Raw genomic sequence first — 14,636 nt, 5'->3', positions numbered from 1 at the left:
GTACCCCATGAAAATGAATAGTATGTACAAAAGAGAGAGCTCAACAATCAGAGAGTAAATTACAGCAATGAACCAACTGTAATTTGACAAATTATATATATTTTACTGGAAACTCACTTAATGACAATAACACATTCAATTTGCAATATATCAGAAATATTTGTATCTATAATACTAAAAAAAAAATAATAATCGGGAATCCTTTTACAACAGTCAGCCATGTTTAACAATGTCTCGAATGCACAAAAAAACACAATGCAGATGATGTTTGCATCTGTTTCATGCTGGGGGTCTAATTGTATGCAATGCACATGGGTTCTAAATATAAAAATGACTGCTTTTTTAATGAATTGTTAGGCCACACCTGAAAAGGGGTGTGGCCTAAAATGGGCATGGCCTCACGGGAAATCCTCCCTGGTGATGCTGGGCTGCCCCTGGAGACTAGTTCCTGCACTGTCAGCTCCTACTCTGTGACAGGAGCCGAGTGCTGCAGCTATCAAACTTAAATTTGTCCCAATGAAATATGGTCCATCCAAGGCAATATTGCTGTTTTTATTCTAGTGTGCCAAGGGGAGTCCTGCTTCATTGTGTGGTTTCAGACAGTGAGGTTTCTCAGCACTGGGTTCATACTAGGTAAACACAGTAAAAAGAACACCTGGTAGGCAGTATCTTGTCAGTTTGTACTGAAGCCAACATCTTCATATACCTGCCATTAGCTATACTGTATGCATTGCAAGCAGTGCTGTACTTACAGCTGTAGGCATCAGAAGATGCCAGACAGAGGTGAAATTCCTCTAAGACAGATTTACAGATATCACAGCACTCAATAATAGCATTACTGTTAGGATACCATCAGCAAATGCCAGGACTCTGAGTAGTGCAAAGTGCCACATATTTGTACTTTGGAAATCTAATATACTTCTAATTAACAAGTAATGGTCCTGCTCGCCTTCAACTTTCTTGTTTTCCTTCTTGCTTCCATTATTTTATATATAATTATTTGAATTAAATCTTGGACTCCATCATATTTAAAGGGACCAAACACAAAGATGACTGGATTGCTTTTATGAAGCGACCCAATGTGCAATGCAAATCGGCTTGATTTTCCGTCATGTTGCAATCCTATGCTCTGCTCCCAGTAGGTGAGCTTTGAAATTCTGTACCTAGGTTTGCAAGTTGGCAGGAAAATCTGAAGAGATCCAAAGTGTAAATGTCACATAATAGTCCTAAATGGGATGTTATCCCTTTAAAAAGAAAAAGCACTTTACATCTAAGACATACTATGTTTAGCCTCATTAATGGCTTCAGTTAATTATAAGTGTATTTTTCTCATTACTGGAAGTGCAGGTAGAAAGCCATCTCTCTGTGAAAGTACAAGATAGAAGCATAAAATGAGTCCCATTGAAAAGTATAGGACCACACCTAAAGAGGACTGCTTAAATGTCTTCAATAGATTAGAGTTTATAGGGTGGAAAGAGGCATTTGCTTGTCACACATCTAGGAATGCCTCTAAATATGCCCCCTCTTTACCCCTCTATCTCCTCTTGCTCTGAAAATGAAACCTGGTATGCCTTCTCTATACTTGGCAAGGAATTACTGTTCGTAGCCCTGTCTTTACCATTTTCTGTTTCCAGCACATAAGCTATTGTCTAACTCCTGCTCAATGTAGGCCTGATTCTAAACTGCAAGCAAAGCCGATATTCACGCAAATGCTCAATGTTTTTCATCTGCGCATGCATATAAGTCGCTAAAATGTCACACCGTGCATACATCCGGCAGAGTCACAGTATGGATTGAGAAACATGGCCCCAGAAATGCATTGGGCTTCCTGGGCAGTGTCTGGGAACTGACTATTCAGACACACTGTCTGACAGCATGTCGCATAACTGGTTGTGAGTGGTTATCCGCTCACATTGGTGGCCATACTCTGACTGATAATCTGCACCTAGCGGGATTATTTACTCTAAAGATACTTAAAGTGGGCTTCCCAGTCCTTGCACATTCATGCGCTTGTACACCGGGGGAAGGACTCGTAGAGAAATTTGGTCTGGCCGCTTAGATTCTACATTGGTGATGGTCCTAGGAATGGCAATCCACCATCGATGGCTAAATGCCAATGGTTTTGCCGTTGATGGCAGAGATTCAATGCTTCTGTGCCATCGAACCCCAAAATGTTCATAGCACAGAGCCCCAAAATGTTTGTTTATTTCTTCTTCCTGGCGCTGGGATACAAAACCTAGCTCCACCTCTGACCTGTCTGTGAAGCCCCCACCCCCACCCCCACTGCTGATGAGCCCACTGCCCTGTGAGTAATAGAGCAGGGATGACCGTTGTTGGGCGAAACCATCGATGGTTTATACCATCGAGGCTAACCACCAATGGTACCATTAGTGGTGACTATCGATGATTAACCCACCGATGGCCATCCTTAGCTGATCCTGCTGCTGCCAGTGATTGAAGGAACTACAGCTCCCGACAGCCCTTGTTGCCAGGAGCTAAACACAGCCTCTCTGGGGGCGGATCCAAGCAAGAGGAATAGCAAGCATGAGATTGTGAGGCATTAAGGGGGGTATTCATGAAAGCTTGGAGAATGATAAAATTTTGAGAGATAAAGTCCCAACCAATCAGCTCCTAACTGTCATTATTCAAACACAGCCTGTAAAGTAAACTTTAGGAGCTGATTGGTTGGGACTTTGGCCCTCATTCAGAGCCGTACGCTCTGAGCAGAGCGCACGCTCTGAATGAGGGCTGGGCTCCATTTTCATGGAGCGTCCTCCTGGACGCTCGAATAGCTGTGGGTCACCACCCACAGGCTATACGAGCGTGCTTTTTGATGGCCGCGATGGTCGAGACCATCGCGACCATCGAAATTGCGAGCCGGAGCCTGCGGTTGAGGTTTTCAACCGCAAGCTCCGGAGTGATTTTGGCTCTATCAGAGCCAAAATCACTCCCACTGACATCACTAGTGATGTCAGTGGGCCGGCTTCTGACGGGAGGCGTTCCCGTGGGAACACCCCCGTCAGGGAGGCACGCCCCCGGCACGCCCACCAAAGGGGGCGTGCTGTCAATCAACATTGACAGCACGCCCCCTTTGATCGGACACAACGAGCGAAGGACTTTCCTTCGCTCGTCGCGTCTGGCGCATGCGCACGACGGAGCTCCCTCCGTCGTGCGCATGCTCAGTGCATAACATCGACCCACTTGCGAGCGGACAGCCGCTCGCGAGTGGGTCTGAATCAGGCCCTTTATCTCTAAATTTTATCTCTCTTCAAGCTTTCATGAATACTCCCCATAGAGAGAAGTGAAAGAGACTTCTATGGTGTAGGAGAGGGGGTTACAAGAAACAGGAGTGAGAAGAAAGAATGTGCAGGGGGTTCTGTGAGGGGAGAGCTGTGAAGGAGGAGAAGGATCACTGCTAGAGATATTTGTATGCTTTTACAGCTTAGTGTAATATGCAAATAAAAATAGTTCATTGTTAATACATAGAATAACCTAACGTGAGCATGAATGCAAAATGCCAACATCATACAAGGGGTAGGAGTTGTTACACCTTTGGTCTGAAGATAAAAGTGCGGCTTTCAGCTCTGTTGTTGACCTTTTCTTTTTTAGATTTCACTGATTTTCCAGCACCGCCCCCACATCTCTCTGGGCCGGCAGTCCGCCCTCCTTGGACCACAGATCCTTCGTTTGCTGAGCGCTATGCTCCTGATAAAACTACTACTGTAATGACTAAGCATAGCCAGCCGGCAACTCCTACTCCTGCTCAGAACCGCAGTTCCATCCTGCAGGCAGCTCAACCGGCCTCTACTGGGGACAAGACTCCTATCTGTTCTCAGTGCAACAAAGTCATCCGGTAAGTGGGATTCAGATCATCGGATCAGTCGAATATTCTGATCGATTCCCTGTATTTGCCAATTTCTGTTGGGAAATCATCAGTACCATCATCAGCTAGCACATCTATGGGGAAGAGTATTTCTAGTTCATTACTAAAACTACTATTGCCCCATTAATGTGTTACTGTTCATTATTAAACATAACTGTGGTTTATGTGCTGTGTGTCATTGTGTCTCAACAGTGGGCGATACCTTCTGGCACTGGGGCGTTATTATCACCCCGAGGAGTTTACTTGCTCACAGTGCCGCAAAGTGCTTGAGGAAGGAGGGTTCTTTGAGGAGAAGGGATCCATATTCTGCCCACTCTGCTATGATGTTCGGTTTGCCCCCAACTGTGCAAAGTGTAAAAAGAAGATTACAGGGGTAAGTGTAGGCTAATTCTCATATTATGTAGGTATGTATTGTTCCATGCTGTGCTTCTTCAAAGCCGAGTGCTGAGACAATAGAAGCTGGGCTTTCCTTTGTAAGGAGAGCCACTTGTATCAGTTTGTTTAAACCTCTTGACACCCAAATATCAAAGACACTGTAGAAATATATTTCTAAGGGTACCCTTGTATGTATTGCTATAAGCACTCCTTTACTCCATTAAACCAAATGCCATATATACTATTATAGTCAATATTATGCTCAATTACAACTTTATTAGGTACATCTTTCTAGTACTGGGTAGGGTCCCTTTGCCCTCACAATAGGCTAGAAGCATTCCTCAGAGATTCTCATCCATGATGACATGATAGCATCACACAGTTGCTGCAAATTTGTTGGCTGCACATTCATGCTGCAAATCTCCTGTTCCACCACCTCCCGAAGGTGCTCTATTGGTTTGAGATCTGGAGAATGTGGCGACTACTTGTGTACACAAAACTCATTGTACTGCTAGTTAAACCAGTTTGAGATTACTTGTGCTGTTTGATATGACACATTATCCTACTGGAAGTAGCCTTCGCAGATGAGTAGACTATGGTCATAAAGGAAGATACATGGTCAGCAGCAATACTCCATCAAGACTGTGACAATTAAACAATGCTCATTTGATCTTACAGGACCTAATGTGTGCCAAGAAAACAATCCCTACAGTTTTACACCAACACCACCAGTCTGAACTATTGACAGGTTGGATCCATGGATTCATGTTGAAATTCTGATCCTACCATCTGCATGTTAGACTAAGTAATGTTTTTTCAATCTTCAATTGTCCAGTTTGGGAGAGCCTGCGGCTACTTTAGCCACAGTGTTCTGTTCTTAGATGGCAGGAATTGGAACTGGCGTGGTCTGCTGCTACTGTAGCACATCGACTTCAAGGTTCTTCGTACTGTGCATTCAGAAATGCTCTTCTTCATACCACTATTGTAACACATGGGATGCTTGAAGCAGGCTGGCCATTTTCCTATGACCTCTCTCATTAACAAGGGGTTTTCACCCATGGAACTGCCGCTCACTGGATGTTTTTTGTTTTGCACACCATTCTTCGTAAACTCTGTAGACTCCCAGGAGATCAGCAATTTGAGATATGCCAACTGTCAGTCACTTAGATCACATTTCTTCCCCATTCCGGTGTTTAGTCTGAACAACAACTTAACCTCTTGATCTTGTCTACATGCTTTTATGCATTGATTTTGCTGCCACGTGATTGGCTGATTTACAATAATTGAACTAATAACGTGGCCAATGTGAAACTCCGTTGGGTAAGTGATAAGCTTATTTGTAGTTAAAAAACTAAGCATTACATTGATCCATAACAATGTCTTATCTATTGGTAACTCAAGTATCTCTATAGCTGCATACACACACAACAATTTTGTAAATGAACGATTTTAGTAGACGATTTTCGTTAGTTTTTTCAAGGGAAAAAATAACCAAAAATCGTTTACTAAAATCGTTCATTTACTAAATGTAATGAACGATTTTTTTGAACTACAAACGATTTTTGCATATTCCCTTAATGAAAATCATTGAGTTGGTCAGTCTGACAGAACTACAAACTACAAACGTGAACGTGCATGAACGATAATCGTTCATCGTTTTAACTTAGAAAGTGAACGATTTTGTCAACGATTGAACGATAAACGATATCGTTAACGATAATCATTCAAAAAAATCGTTGTGTGTGTATGCACCTAATGGCTTAATCCGGCTGATAAATGTGACAGTTCTCAGCTGTCCATCACATTACAATGTATAAGCAATGGAATCAAAATGTATTGCTGTAGGTGTCATACTTTCCTATACTTGTAATTATCCTTTGTCAAAAGTAGGATGGCTACTTCCAAACTCAAAGGAGACATTTATGTTTAAAATAATATCCAATGTTAATAAATTCTGTTCCCCCCACGTTACTCTTTCATCGTACTTCCCTCTTTAACTCTTTTGAGAAGGGAGTCCCTGCCCAAGCAGGCTTTATAACAGTCGCACATAATGATACAGGTATAGACCTATGCAGCAACAGTTCTTGTTGAATACTTTGGGCGCTAGACCTTCTCTTATAAAAATATACCACTTTATTTCTCTGCTCCTGCACATGATGAATATTGTTACAGCAACTTCTCCTCTCCTTCCTGCTCAAATACTTTTTGTTTGTGGTCATCAAATACTTGACATGTCAGATGGTATATGACAATCTTATGAATATGGTATGCTTTACCCCACATTCTTCTTCACCAGCACATCCTTAAAGCACAGTTACAATAGATGTTACGCTTCTTACATATACATGTCCACTGGCCCTATGCTGGCCGGTGCATGTAGTTCTCCCACCTTATACTTGCAGGTCCCTCTGGCACTTTGACTGCCTGTGCCTGTAGTTCCACAGCTTCACACACATCTCTCCAGCAGCTCTCATCTCTGCTGCTTTAATGACGGACACAACCTAGCCAAGTGCATTATTCCTCCCTTGTGTGCTGCTACATTCTGCCTCTATTTGCCTTTCTGCAGACACTATGCAGAATACCTCATACTCAGTCTGCCTCTCTCTGCTCCCTAATGGACAGCAATATACAGATGGTCACACTCACATCTGCCTCTTTTGTGCATCCCTTCTCCTTCACATAGGACAGCAGTATACTGTACATACTTCTCCAATGCAGCTATGACTCTCTGAGCTGCAGCCCACCCCTCTCTTGCAGGGATGGCTCTTACAGGCACACTGCTTCCTCAGTGACCTCCTTTTAATGGCTGCTGGGGGCTTTTATACATAGAGGGCTCCTCTTCCCACTTAAAAGTAAATCTCTATATCAATACCTCTGCAGATGTTACCCTCTCCTGGGTGCTTCATGATAGAGCGATTTCACTGGGCTGCTCACACTGCAGGCTCCTGGCTACAGATTCTTTCATTGTCCAGCTCTTTCTCCAGGTCTCACTCCAAACCTCTCTCTAGGGGTCTATTTACCAAGCCTTGGATGGAGATAAAGTACCAATCAACCAGCTCCTGTAATTTTTTCAAACACAGCCTATGACATGATAGTTAGGAGCTGATTGGCTGGTACTTTATCACCGTTCACTTTATCTCCATCCAAGGCTTAGTAAATAGACCCCCATGTGTCTTTCTCACTTGCAGAATTCTCCTGTGACCGGTGTCACATCCTGGGGGCTTGTCCTAATGTAAAGGGGTGTGGCTCAAGCAAAACACATATATGTATCGTGACAATGTGTCCGCGCATGCGCCTACCGGCCGCCGCTGCTACCCCCGGCGCTAAGCACCGTCCCGGTGCTAATCCCCTCCCCCCCCGCGACCCCACCTCTCTGTACACTTACCTGCATGCTCCGGGCCCCCGGAGATGCCCTCCACGCCTCCGATCAGGTGATCTCCCATACTGCATACTGCACTGGGACCCAATCACCTGATGACTGGGCCGCAGTGCACTGTGGGAGACCAGCTGACCGGAGAGGAGACATCACCGGAGGCCCGATAACCGGTCCATGGAGTCAGGTAAGTAAAAAAAAATTTTTACAGTTTTTTTTTTTTTTTTTTTACAGTAACCAGCTTGCGGTCTGTTTAGACCACACAGCTAATTACTGGGACCGGCTCTGCTCTGCCTTTTAGAGCAGAGCAGGAGTCCGGTAACCGGGGAAGACCCTGGATAACGCCACCTCCAGGTGGCGTTATTTTCACAGGGCTTTCCCCGATATTTTTTTACAATTTATTTTTAGTAACTTTTTGGGAAATGCGATCTGATTACTAAAAATAAGTGATACTTAGGGGTTGGAGTAGAATTTTACGAATTCTACTCCAATTGCCCTGTAATAACTATAGGTGATACTAAAATAATGTGAAAAGGGTGTGAAAACACCCTTTTTCACTTTATTGTAGTAAAAATAATGTTAATAATTAGAGCCCTTTGTATCTACAGTGCATCCAGAAAGTATTCACAGCACTTCACTTTTTTCACATTTTGTTATGTTACAGCCTTATTCCAAGATGGAATAAATAAATTTTTTCCTCAAAATTCTATACACAATACCCCATAATGACAACGATTTTTGCAAATTTAATTTAAAAAAAAACCTAAGAAATCACATGTACATAAGTATTCACAACCTCTGTTCTATACTTTGTTGATGCACCTTTGGCAGCAATTACAGCCTCAAGTATTTTTGAATATGATGCCACAAGCTTGGCACACCTATCTTTTGGGCAGTTTCGCCCATTCCTCTTTGCAACACCTCTCAAGCTCCATTAGGTTGGATGGGAAGCGTTGGTGCACAGCCATTTTCAGATCTCTTCAGAGATGTTCAAACGTATTCAAGTCTGGGCTCTGGCTGGGCCACTCAAAGACATTCACTGAGTTTTCCTGAAGCCACTCCTTTGATATCTTGGCTGTGTGCTTAGGGTCGTTGTCCTGCTGAAAGATGAACCGCTGCCCCAGTCTGAGGTCAAGAGCGCACTGGAGCAGGTTTTCATCCAGGATGTCTCTGTACATTGCTGCATTCATCTTTCCCTCTGTCCTGACTAATCTCCCAGTTCCTGCCGCTGAAAAATATCCCCACTACATGATGCTGCCACCACCATGCTTCACTGTAGGGATGGTATTGGCCTGGTGATGAGCGGTGCCTGGTTTCCTCCAAACAGAACGCCTGGCATTCACGTCATAGAGTTAATTCTTTGTCTCATCAGACCAGAGAATTTTGTTTCTCATGTTCTGAGAGTCCTTCAGGTGCATTCTGGCAAACTCCATGCGGGCTGCCATGTGCTGTTTACTAAGGAGTGGCTTCCGTCTGGCCACTCTACCATACAGGCCTGATTGGTGGATTGCTGCAGAGATGGTTGTCCTTCTGGAAGGTTCTCCTCTCTCCACAGAGGAATGCTGTAGCTCTGACAGAGTGACCATCGGGTTCTTGGTCACCTCCCTGACTAGGGCCCTTCTCCCCCGATCGCTCAGTTTATACGGCTGGTCAACTCTAGGAAGAGTCCTGGTGGTTCCGAACTTCTTCCACTTATGGATGATGGAGGCCACTTTGCTCATTGGGACCTTCAAAGCAGCAGATATTTTTCTGTACCCTTCCCCAGATATGTGCCTCGAGACAATTCTGTGTCGGAGGTCTACAGACAATTTCTTGGACTTCATGCTTGGTTTGTGCTCTGACATGCACTGTCAAGTGTGGAACCTTATATAGACAGATGTATGCCTTTCAAAATCATGTCCAATCAACTGAATTTACCACAGGTGGACCCCAATTAAGCTGTAGGAAACATCTCAAGGATGATCAGTGGCAACAGGATGCACCTGAGCTCAATTTTGAGCTTCATGGCAAAGGCTGTGAATACTTATGTACATGTGATTTCTTAGGTTTTTTTTTTTTTTTTTTAAATTAATGTGGAAAAAGTGAAGCGCTGTGAATACTTTCCGGATGCACTGTATATTGGTCCTTCACTATGTACCCCAATCTTGATATTGAAAGTGATCATCATTCTGTACTAGTATAATGTCTAATTATTTTTTTTTATTACTCAAAAAATATTATTAGCTTAAGCCAATAACAAGTGAGTCCTTTTGTGGAGCACTCATTTCATTTGTATGTGAGTAAGTGATAATATAGTAAAACCTAACTTTTATTACTATTAAAACCTCCTTTAAAAAAAATGGGGTGTTGTGACTAAAATGAAAAAAATTATATAGTCAACCCCTAGGTTCCATATTGAAACATGTATGGTTTGAATACATCTGTTTATTTTTAAATCCCCCTATATGTGTGTCTGATTGCTGTGTGTGATGCTGCCCATCCACTACACGACATGGAAATGACAGCACGGTGACGACATTATAATCGTGCTGCTATTTCTATGTCTGTGATGTGTCTACACTGAGCGAGCAGTCGTTCAGTGCAGGCTCATCAATCATCTGGCAACATCCTGAACCTGACATTATCGTCAGGTTGACCAGCTTGTTTGCCCGATGATAGATGTCCGATACGACCAGCATGCACGCGCATCACTGGTCGTATTAGACATTAAACTGCACGATTTGCATGCGATTACCAAGCGATTGAGCTATAACAACTGTCGTTCTCGCTCAATCGCTAGGTTTAATCGCCTACTGGATGGGCAGCATAACAAGTAATATCTGTCGGTAGTAGTATATACTGGTAGTTTATCAGTGATTTGCCTTTTTACTTGATTGTTCTTTGACATGAGCTCCTGTATTGTATTCTTTGTGCAATATGTCATACTGTGCACTGGCTTTTTGTCGTTTTCCCAGGAGATAATGCACGCTTTGAAGATGACCTTTCATGTTCAGTGTTTTACCTGCGCTTTCTGTAAGACACCCATTCGCAACCGAGCCTTTTACATGGAGGAGGGGCAGCCGTACTGTGAAAGAGGTAAGAAGTGAGAGGAATGATCACTTTACTACATATTACTGAGACCATGTAATAATAACGCCATGAATATGTATGTTTAGATGGTCCTTTGCTAATGGGTGTTTTGTATCACAGATTATGAAAAGATGTTTGGTACCAAGTGCCGTGGTTGTGATTTTAAGATTGATGCTGGTGATCGTTTCTTAGAAGCCCTGGGATTCAGCTGGCATGACACCTGCTTTGTGTGTGCGGTAAGTGCGGCTTTACTTATACTGCAAGAACTTTCATTTTCTATACCTACGGCAATCATTGAGTTATTTAAAGTATATAATATTAGTATTTCACTGCCTATATTTTTAGTTGGTCAATACTCCATTTATATTGGATAATGAAGACTAGAGTGCCAAGCTTCAGTTGGTGCAGTTGTTTCTGTGTCTGTGCTTTTGTGCCTTACCTAACTAGTGAGAGAAGTTACTAGGACATGACTCTACAACTGACTCTGTTCCTTTCGTCATTTAGATCTGTCAGATTAACCTCGAAGGCAAGACGTTCTACTCCAAAAAGGATAAACCTCTGTGCAAGACCCATGCCTTCTCCAATGTCTGAGCTGCCGCCCCACCTGCACAGCCTCACAGACCTGCACACCTCATACACTCCACAGCTGCCTGCATAAAGCAACCGAACAGAGGAACATTCATGTCATAGAACTTATTGGTGGCCTGCTACATAATTCAGCTATATGGTCAACACTGCTCCGAGGAAAAACAATGTTGTCATTTTCTATTACATTTCAGCTTCCAACTGAAATGTTACTTAATTATAACTTTAGGTGCTAAACAGTTATTCAATAGATGAGGCATGCATCCTACAATCTGTTGTGTTTCTGATATGTTATACTTTGGAATTTATAGAGAGTATAGAAGAACAAAGTTATAGGAAAGCTCCATGTAGCTGAAAATAGTTCAGTTCTAGGTGACTGACTGTTCATTGTCATAAAAAATGTATTAAGAAAAGGTTGCCATGAGCACTGACACTTTGAGAGGAGAGGACAACACCATCACTTGTACTAGGCATATATGCCATTTATATTTTAGTCTGGGTTGTTTTTGTTTTTTTTGTTAGTTTTCTTTTTTTAATCAGTATTTTGAAGGAAGAGACGTCAGTGCGTATATTATAAGACAGAGCTCATATCTACACTCCATAGAGTACCTCAGCTAAGGCAGGCAAACAGGACATGATCCAGAGGGGAACATGATTGAGAGTTGGAACGTTTACATTAATTATTGGAAATCTTCACATAGTTTACAAGTTATGAGGTAGACAAATTGATACTGAAGGGGATCCTATAGAGGGCAACGTTTACATAGGTGCGGTTTACAATATATGTACACAAAGTACTATTTTGGTTTGAGTTTTTTGTATATAGATATATAATGTATGTACATTATATACTGAGGACTCCTGTTACATTTTCATGATTCCAGGCAGAAAAGATGTTTGCATAGGGAAGATAGAAGATTCCATGGCATAGAATGTGGTAAATGCATAGAGCTGACCTCCTTATGGTGTTAGCACAGCTACAGGCCTTATGGTTCCACAGTTGGACGTCTGCTAGTTTGACAATAGATACTATTAGTAAGGGTGCACCAGGTTTGTTTACACAGTGGGTTTGCATCTGTTTTGAAAGCAGTCCAGTCAGGGCAGTCACACCACACGTCTACTATGTGTTAAGAACTTGGTAACGTAGGGATAAATGATTCCAGTGATGACTATGACTGCCCATTTACACTGTAATGTACACTAGAAGCATTCCCAGTGCTGTGACCTTCATTCTGTGTTACAGTGTTAGCCGTCTAGGCACAGTGATTGTAAGACTCCATTATCCATACAAAACTGTGTACTTTACAAGCAGAACAAATGCAATGAGTGGACCCTTACTGCATTGCTTGTAAAATGGATTCAGATAAACGTGTAATAAAAAGGTTTAGCTTTAGGCAAGTCCTTGAGATACAGCTATCTGATGTCACATGACCTTAGTGCACACTTCAGGGAGCTAAAATGACATATACAATTATTTGGCCTTCCTGTTTAATTTATATATTCAATTCCATTTACTTTCAGCAGCAGATCTATAGAAAGATCCTGTGCACTTGGTGCATCCCTACGTAAAACACTGAAAAACACTCTAAGGAGTATATTTACTAAAGTGAGATTTTTTAGAAATGGAGTTGTTGCCCATAGCAACCAATCAGATTCTACTTAACATTTAACTAGCACCTTCCTAGAAGATAATAGCTTGAATCTGACTGGTTGCTATGGGCAACATCTCCACTTCTAAAAAGTCTCACTTTAGTAACTATACCCCTAAGTGTTACATTTTGATAAAACATGTCAGTGAGGTGTTCTTCAGTGATAGCTACTGAACTGCGCACACCTGTTTGCCTGTGCTATAATGGTCATGTTCACACCATTGTAATGTTGGTGCAAAGTTTCACCTGAATGCTGTGCTGTGAATCGCTTACTTTTATCTCCAAGATCTCACTTTTTTTCACTCTGCTTTAATGTAATGCACATTAATAAATGCTTCTTCATTGATGGGCGAAGATAATGGTGCTTGATCTTCTAAATGTTGGATTCTATTCAGTTTGATAATGGTTCTATACAGCCATGTCCAGTATCGGTGGATGAGGAGGGCACGTATGCTATGTACATGTTCTGAACAGGATAAACCAAATCCAGATATAAGGACATGAGGAGATGCTAGTACAGCATGCAATGAATACAGCCCATGGGCGACCCACCAGTAATATCAAAGTAATAATAAAGATAAAACTGAGCTGTTTCCAGTACATTTTCTCTCTACAGCAAATGTATAATTAGTACAATTACTATTAAATATACCAGTGCAATCAGTATGTCATAACTATAAAATATAGAATAAAGTGATCCTGTTTGATACTCACCTTTTAGCAAAAGGATGCTGATGCACAGAGAAGCCGACTTATCACTAATATATTCATTATACAACACAATTAAAATGCAAAGGCTTATATTAATAATAGGTATACTTTTTCCTTTCATAATAAAAGATTTGTTCTTATGTTGGGAACATTTAGCTATGAAAGAAGTAAAAGGTGTAAATAGTTAGAGAAGAGAACAGTATCATCATAATGGTTTACTCTCATGGCACAGCAACATCCTGCAGCGCTGAAAAATCAGTATATTAAATCATCCAGAATAATAATCCCTACATAAAAACAGTAAAGACATATGAGGGTGACAAAGAAGCTGCAAAATTTAGACTGATGATAGAGAGGGTCCTTCTCAGACTCGCACTTATGGGGGGGTGTCCTGTTGCCCAGACAGCCCCACCAGCCAACTCAGATCACACTCTTCTTTAGCATGAGTGTGCATTTCTTCCACTGAGGTCAATCAGCAGACAGTACTCTGGGCCTGATTCAGACCCGCTCGCAAGCGGGTCGATGTTGCCCAAGTGCGCACGACGGAGGCGGCTCCGTCATGCGCATACGCGAGACCCGAATAACGTCGGATAAGCCGTCGTTATGGGTCTCGCACCGAAGGGGGCGTGCTGTCGATGGTGATTGACAGCACGCCCCCTTTGGTGGGCGTGTCAGGGGCATGGCTGCCCAGACGGAGGCGTTCCCATGGGAACGCCTACCGTCTGGGGCCGGCCCCACTGACATCACTAGTGATGTCAGTGGGAGTGCTTTTGGCTCTGATAGAGCCAAAAGCACTCCAGGGCTTGCGGCAGCGAGACCCTACCGCAGGGTCTCGTCGCAAGCCCGATGGTCGCGATGGTCTTGACCATCGCGACCATCATTTTGGCCACTCGCTATAGTTGTGGGTGGTAACCCACAGCTATGCGAGCGGCCGGGAGGCCGCTCCAAAAAGGAGGAGAGACGGCCCTGATTCAGAGCGAGCACTCTGTCA

At 42.8% G+C, this 14,636-nt stretch overlaps 1 protein-coding gene across 4 annotated transcripts in view; it reads left to right on the top strand.

The window, feature by feature from the left end:
* PDLIM7 (PDZ and LIM domain 7) overlaps positions 1–13,494 on the top strand; it is a 122,241-nt gene extending 108,747 nt beyond the window's left edge. For 2 of the 4 annotated variants that reach the window (XM_088465504.1, XM_088465506.1), the window contains exons 7-11: positions 3,610–3,853; positions 4,076–4,256; positions 10,586–10,706; positions 10,821–10,936; positions 11,205–13,494. In XM_088465504.1, the coding sequence (XP_088321630.1) occupies positions 3,610–3,853; positions 4,076–4,256; positions 10,586–10,706; positions 10,821–10,936; positions 11,205–11,291 (749 nt within the window). In that variant the 3' untranslated portion in view covers positions 11,292–13,494. The remainder of the gene's footprint in view (positions 1–3,609; positions 3,854–4,075; positions 4,257–10,585; positions 10,707–10,820; positions 10,937–11,204) is intronic. The other 2 variants (XM_088465502.1, XM_088465503.1) reach the window with 1 other exon arrangement.
* Positions 13,495–14,636: the final 1,142 nt, after the last annotated feature.

Source organism: Taudactylus pleione, unplaced genomic scaffold, assembly GCF_031769625.1.
Source record: "Taudactylus pleione unplaced genomic scaffold, aTauple2 ptg001990l, whole genome shotgun sequence".
Taxonomy (NCBI): domain Eukaryota; kingdom Metazoa; phylum Chordata; class Amphibia; order Anura; family Myobatrachidae; genus Taudactylus; species Taudactylus pleione.
The sequence above is the reverse complement of the archived record's forward strand: the minus strand, read 5'-3'. Positions and strand labels throughout refer to the sequence as shown.